The following is a 7545-nucleotide window of genomic DNA, read 5'->3' as shown; positions in this document are numbered from 1 at the left end:
ATACATATATATATATATATATATATACATATATATATATATAGTTGTTACAACTGAGAAACTGAAGCTATGCTTGGCTTCAGTGGAAGTTCTGGAAGGTTGAAATCGAGATTGAGCCATACTACAGTACATCACTATGAAGATGATACAAATTTGGAGGAGAGGAATTAATTGTAATAATTCTCCAAGTGGGAGATTATTATATGTGGAGCCTGATTGTGGAAAGTTGGGGCATCTTGGCGCCTGGAGTGGCGCCCTAACGCTAGTGGGGTTCCTAAGCCCCCAACAACATGTTTCCGGAGCAAGGAGCAAGGAATTGCGGTACCCAGGAGGGTTGTAACCACGCTTAGATCGATCTGAAACTCGAGCGCCTAAAAACCTGACGCTCAGGGATGGCGCTCCGGTGCCAACAACTATTTTGACAGTTTGGGAATTTAAGTCTTCGACATTGCTGCGGAAGTTTAGTTTGTTTGTGTTCTAAGCTCTACCGTGCAAGGAAGAAGAGAAGTGTTCTTGAGTTCCAAAGTATGGAGAGACTTGAGTGTAGTGTAATTTGTACAATTCCTCTCATGTTTCATAGTGAATTTCTTAGTTTGGTGTAGTTTTTGTCCTTTTTGGCTTTTCCACATTAAACCTTTGTGTTCTTTGTGTTTTTTGTGATTTCTTGCTTTGTGGACTTATGTTCAAAGTTTTGTTTGGGATCTCTTGAATCGGTTTCCGCACTACCTATCTCATTGCACAACAGGTGGAAAGCCTGAGGTTTAAGAATAGAAATGAAGGCTTCTAATGTGCTAAGCTTCAACCCTCAGAGCTTCAAGCTGGTTCTGAAATACTTTCTTTTGAAGCCCAAAAATGTAAAGCTTGAAAGCTAGTTTTGTTACTCAATGTCCAAACCAAACACTTCATAAATGGATTAGTTTTCCAGCTTTCCGAATTTCAACAATTCAGGCTGTTTTTCATCTTAGTTAACTGTTCCATGGCAGGACATGTTTACGGTTTTTTTGGCTAATGTGAATTGTAATTTAAGATTTGGTAATTTTTCGCATTAGAAGAAAATGTTTTGCATTATTTTAGCTTTTGTTTCCCTTATAATCTGATGTGTATTTTGATATCACTCATATTTCTACAAGATCAACATTTTATGAACGCTTAGTATACAAATTAGTTAATGTTTGTAATTGTTATTTACTAATGATGGATTATTGAGTATCTATCTACTGTTTTGTTGGTTTCATATTACCACTACCCATATTTGGTTGAGGACTTCAAATTGCAAGCATGCAAGTAACTTGTTTGGTTGGCTGATTCAATTTCTTGAAAATTGAGGTGATTTCTTCGTTGACAGACTTGGTAAGCACCATGTTGCCTACAGTCGTTTGGACATGCCAGAGCTAAAGCTTAGTGTTGTGGGTGGTCGGCCATTTTCTTCTGGAGGCGACAAACTATTTCGACCAAAGCTTCTTTCTCAAAGGTTAGTGGACCTTGAATTAATCTTAATGAGTTTCTTTTCAGGTAGTCATGTAGTAGCCTATTACTATGCTGGTTGTTCTTGGAATTTTTTTTTTCTTAATTTATTTTCTGTACAGCCATGATTGTGCAAAATTAAATAGACCATTCTAAAATTGTGTTAATTTCTTATAAAACCTAACCACATTCTTGCTGATGGCACTTCTAATTGTTTTGTCCAGTTGTCATCATTTCAAGCAAGCTTTAAATTTGTCATTTTAATGGTCATAAAATACTAGAAGGTTAATAATCTACAAGTCAGGTTTCTCTTACGTTGTTTATTAGTCATTATCTTTTATGAAAAGTGTTGCATTGGTGTAGATAGCCGAGCTATCGATAAAATTACAAACAAATTCAGGTTTCCAATGCCATTGTTGGAAGACCTCTTGGAGAAACTGCTTGGAGCTAAATTTTCTCTAAATTGGACAGGGATGTCATCATATTCGAATCAGACCTGGAAATGAATGAAAAACATCATTTAAAACCCGGGAAGGGTTGTATGAGTGGCGAGTTAAGCTATTTGATCTTTGCAATGCGTCAAATATTTTTATGAGACTTATGTATAAGACTCTGAAGGCTTTTCTTGGGCGGGTGCCATGCATTTTAATGATTTTTTTGTTTATAGTCCTTTTGATCAACACCTACATCAGCTTATCTTACTTTTTAATACATTACATCAACATAAATTATTTCTAAATATGTCAAAATATGAATTCGCTATCCAAATTCATTTTCTTGAATTCATTGCTAGTTCCAATGGCATTCAATCAGACTTAGTTTTGCTCTAGTTACTTTTGTTTGAATAATTTAATTTTATCATTTAAAATAACACTGTCATTGCCGGCCGGTCCCAAGCCCGGATGTAAAAAGTGGAGGGTTGCGTTAGTTAGTCGACAGCCAACGTAGAACTTGTTGAAAAAATCATGACACAAATCATTTTGATCATTGTGTAAGTGCTAGGGGTCCCCTGGAAGCGACGCGTTGTATGGACTGAATACAGTGAAAAGTGTGCAAGGGCCGTGTTAAATAAGGAAGGGTTATCACATTAATGACAAATGCAAGTAAAGAAGTTAGTCCATGAAACTAATATTAAACTAGGATCTTGGAATATAGGGACTCTTACTGGTAAATCAATAAATTAATTGATATTATGATTTATTAAAGTATAAATATCTTATGTGTTCAAGAAACAAATGAGTTGAAGAAAAAGCTAAGGAGATTGATAACTTAGGTTTTAAACTTTGGTATTCAGGTAAAAGTCACAGTAGAAATGAGATAGGCGTAATTATAGATAAGAATTTGAAAGATAATGTTGTAAAAATTAATTGAGTTGGAGATAGAATTATAGCTCTTAAGATTATTGCCGAAACTAAGATTTTTAATATTATAAGTTTTTATGCTCCTCAAATAGGCTTAGATATAGATTCTAAAGATAAATTCTGGAATGACTTAGAAGATTTAATATATTTGATACCTCTTGAAGAAAGAATTTTTACTTGAGGAGATTTAAATGAACATGGCGGTAGAGTGGTGGAAGATTTTAGGATTATTCATGGTGACTACGATTTTGGAGTGATTAATGAAGAAGATAGAGCTATATTAGATTTTGCTTTAGCTATGATTTTGCTAATGCTAATATTTTATTTAAAAAAAGAGATGAGCATATTATTATATATAAGAATGGATCTAATAAAACACAACTTGATTATTTTTTTATGAGAAGAAGAGATCTTCGAGAATGCAAAGATTGTGAGGTCATTCCAATTGAAGATTTAAGTACTCAACATCAATTATTAGTTCTAGATTTTAAGATGAAGAGTTGTAAAATAAAGAATACTAAGAACCATCGTCGTAAAATTAGCTTGGGGCACCTAAAAGACAAATAAAATTATTTTTATGACTAAAATTCAAGATTGCAAAATTTAGAATGTTGATGAAGAAGCAAATTTTATTTGAGATAAATTAACAAAAACTATTAAACAAGTGACAAAAGTTGTACTTGGAGAGTCAAAAGAAAAAAATTTCTATAAATAAAAAAAGTTGGTGGTGGAATAAAAATGTGCAAGAAAAGCTAAAATTAAGAAGATATATTATAAAAATTGGTTTAAATACAAAAACTTAAAAAACTAATAAAAATATCAAATGACCTATAGGGAGCCTAAGAGAACAATTTATGACGCTAAAAATTTTACTTTTAGTGATCTTTATAATATATTAGATACTAAGTAGGATGAAAAATATATGTATAAACTAGCCAAACAAACAAAAAAGAAAAGTAAAAATTTAATTCAAGTAAAGTATATTAAATAAAGATGAAAATAAAAAAAAGTGATTTTCTTAAAAAAAGATATTCAAAATGGGTGGGAGTTATTTTGATATAAACTTTTTAATGAAATTTTGAAAAAAGCCATCGACGTGAGTGATTTTAATATCATTAGTAATAATTAAATGTTTTATTTTTACCGTCGCATTAGTAAAAAAGAAGTTGGTGAGGCTTTAAAGAAAACCAAAGGTGGAAAGTCTGTATGATTTGATGATATCCCAATTGTTATATCAAATGAAGTGTGGAAATATTTTGGAGATTTGAGAGTTTCTTGGCTTGCTAAACTCTTTAATATTATTTTACAAACTAAAAAGATGCCTGAGGAGTGGAGGAAGACTATTTTGGTCCCAATTTTTAAAAATAAATGGGTGCACAAGAGTGTGCCAATTATGGAGGAATTAAGTTGATTTGCCATGCTTTAAAATTATGGGAGAGGGTAATTGAACTTAGGTTAAGACATACTACAAAGATTTCTCATAATATTTTGGATTTATGTTGGACAGGTCTACTATGAAAGCTATACATTTATTGTGAGGTTTGATGGAGAAGTTCAGAGATAATAAGAAGGATACATATGATTTTTATTGATTTAGAAAAAAGTTATGATAAGATTCCAAGATATAACCTTTGGAGAGTTCTTAAGAAGAAATGTGTTGATATGACTTATATTTAAGTGATATTTATACAAGAAGTGTTATTTTTGTTCGAACAGAAGGAGGATTGATAAAATATTTTCCTATTTCTGCTGGTTTACATCGGGGATCAGATTTAAGCCCACATCTTTTTGCCTTAGTTATGGATGTTCTTATTGTACAGTTATAGGAGGATGTACCTTGGTGTATACTTTTTGCTGATGATATTCTTGTCGTGGATAAGATGAGATGAGAGAAGAAGCTCAGTAAAAATTTGAATTATGGAGGTCTACCTTAGAGTCTAAAGGCCTTCGTTTGAGTAGAACTAAAACTGAACACATGGAATGTAATTCTAGTAGTAGTAGCTCTACTGACAAAAAATTAACTATGGGTGATCAAATTATTAAGAGTTTTGAATGCTTTAGATATCTTGGATCTATTGTTCAAAGTGATGGGGATATTAATGGGGATGTTATTAGTAGAATTCAACTTGGTTGGTTGAAGTGAAGGAATGCTTCGGGCCCATTGTGTGATAGAAAAGTACCACTTAGACTGAAAGCAAAATTTTATAAGACGGTGGTGAGACCCGCAATGCTCTATGGCGCTGAATGTTGGCCTTTAGAAGAGAAGCATAAATTTAAGTTAAGTGTTGCCGAGATGAGAATGATTAGGTGGATGAGTGGCTTTACACTTAGAGACAAAAATGCGAAATCAATATATCTGTTTTAGGGTTGGTGTAGCTCCAGTGACGGACAAAATTAGAGAGAGTCATCTTAGATGGTTTGGTCACATTAAACGCTGACCATCTAATGATCTGATTAGAAGAGTAGATATTTTTTATTCGACTTATGTTAAGAATGACAGAGGTAGGCCTAGAATGACTTGGGCTTATCGTATAAAAAATGATCATAGTTTATTAGACTTAAATGAAAATATGATACTAAATATGATGCATTGGAGAAAAATGATTCATGTAGCCGACCCCACTTAGTGCGATATAGGTTTTATTGTTGTTGTTGTTGTATTTTAACATTTAAATCCTATTGAAAATTTCGATGTGACTAAAAGTTAAGGCTGCAGTCCTGCAGGGCTTTCTAGTTGTTCTCTAGATAAATGTCTATGAGCTTAAAGAACACTGACAATTTTTCTAATTGTACAGTGTATTGTACGGTTAAAGATCTTCTCTTCGTGTCAATGTTTTCTGAGTAATTTGCATTATTTTAATCCATGATTTTTCATCCTTCAAAGCCTCAGCCTTTTAAATCTCTTATTTAATGCATTATCACATAAAAAATTCCAGTGTTATAGTTCTGCATTATTACCACTTATATGTCCAATATTATTCCATGCAAGGTACGGGGTTCGAAATTTGGAGGAAAGCAAAAAGAAAATCATCAATGCTGCTTTAGGAGCACCTGATGGCCATAATTTGGTTTTCCTTGCTCACAATGGTCCTTCAGGTTCTCAATCTCACCTTCTCATAGTCTTCTCCTAAATAAACAATAACATCCATTTCACACTCTTAAAACTCATCCCCACATCGCAGGATTAGGCTCGAAAATGGATGATATATGCGGAAAAGATTGGGTTTCTGAAGGCGGCGACCATGGTGATTCAGGTAAGCCTTTTTTCCTTGAAATGACCTTGATCTTTTTGAGACATTTACATACATACCACTTAATCCCTATGTATTCACGTATCCAACACCTAAGCTTCTCTTTTTACACATGCCGCCAAATCTTTCATTAACTTTTAAAAAGTGAAAATCATGCTTTCATGCGTAGTAAATGTGGTATACATAAAATTGAAGTTTAGGTGATAGACATATAAATACATAGGAAATGGTTGGTATGTATGTAAATCTATTGAGTTTAGAATTGAAGAAAATTACATTACAGACCTTGCCAAGGCCTTGCTTGAACTGAGGAACAAAAGACTCCCCATCCCTTTAGTTGTTTTTGGTCACATGCACAAGGGATTGGCATATGGTGGACTTAGGAAAATGATTGTGGTTGGGGTCGACGGCACCATATATTTGAATGGAGCCATCGTCCCCCGAGCGAAGAAGCTCCATGGACGGGCTGGGAGCTCTAGAACGAATAATGAGTCTCATACAGAGGTTAGAAATGAGGATGGGAGCTTGAGAGCTTTTAGTGTTGTAGATATTGAGAATGGGAGGGTGGAGAGGATTTCAGAAACTTGGGTTTTGGTAACCAGTGAAAGAACTGCACTTGAACAGGAGAACATATTGTTTCAGAGACCATAGGTTTCCATCACTGCTTACTGGCTTGTTTTGCCGTCTGAGATTATTGCATATGTATTGTCAATTTGGTTATTTTGTGAAGAATATTGTATATTATTAATAAACATGGTTGCACAAAATTTTCTTAGTATACTATAGAAAAAATTTCTAGATTGGGAGATGTACTATATACTCTAATTTGAATTTTCAATGGTATGTATGGGATCATTTTTGTTTTTTATTATATATAATATTTTTGTTTAATGTATTTTTTGCATAATTTTTAAAATAAATTAAGATTTTCTCGAAAATACCCGCAACAATTTTTAGATGTTTTGACTTTTTTTAAAAATAAGTTGATTTGATTTTCAGCTTATTAAATATGTTTTATTTGAAATTAAAACATAAATAAATTAAAGTTGAATTAAAATAACCCTTAACTAATTCACCCTAGGCTATGATTATATTGAAATTAAACATGGATAAATCAGTGATCAATAATGGGGCAATGACATACAGGCCATCCGAAATCTGCTATTTACAAATCAACCACTATCTTTCATTTATTTTTCAAATTCTCACTCAAATATCAAAAGTCATGGTAAAATCCCAACCCATATTTTTTATTTTTTTCAAATTCTTAATAATCTGATTGTGGCACATATAAATTTTCAATAGTTTAGTAGTTAATTTATAAATATCAATGTTTGGTGTAATGCAGAGAAACACTAATCTATGGTAAAGATAAGAGACGAGAGCATCAAAGTTATACTGATTTTTTAATAAGAGGACAATATTGTAATTCATTTAAATGTGTATTTACTAAATGTTACATAAAATAT

At 32.7% G+C, this 7545-nt stretch overlaps 1 protein-coding gene across 1 annotated transcript in view; it reads left to right on the top strand.

The window, feature by feature from the left end:
• The window catches only part of LOC110021733, a 22147-nt gene extending 15270 nt beyond the window's left edge, over positions 1–6877 (top strand). The window contains exons 7-10 of the mRNA XM_020720345.1: positions 1346–1471; positions 5815–5921; positions 6008–6079; positions 6360–6877. Coding sequence (XP_020576004.1) covers positions 1346–1471; positions 5815–5921; positions 6008–6079; positions 6360–6727 — 673 coding nt within the window. The 3' untranslated portion in view covers positions 6728–6877. The remainder of the gene's footprint in view (positions 1–1345; positions 1472–5814; positions 5922–6007; positions 6080–6359) is intronic.
• Positions 6878–7545: the final 668 nt, after the last annotated feature.

This window comes from Phalaenopsis equestris, unplaced genomic scaffold, assembly GCF_001263595.1.
Source record: "Phalaenopsis equestris unplaced genomic scaffold, ASM126359v1 Scaffold000140, whole genome shotgun sequence".
NCBI lineage: Eukaryota > Viridiplantae > Streptophyta > Magnoliopsida > Asparagales > Orchidaceae > Phalaenopsis > Phalaenopsis equestris.
The sequence above is the reverse complement of the archived record's forward strand: the minus strand, read 5'-3'. Positions and strand labels throughout refer to the sequence as shown.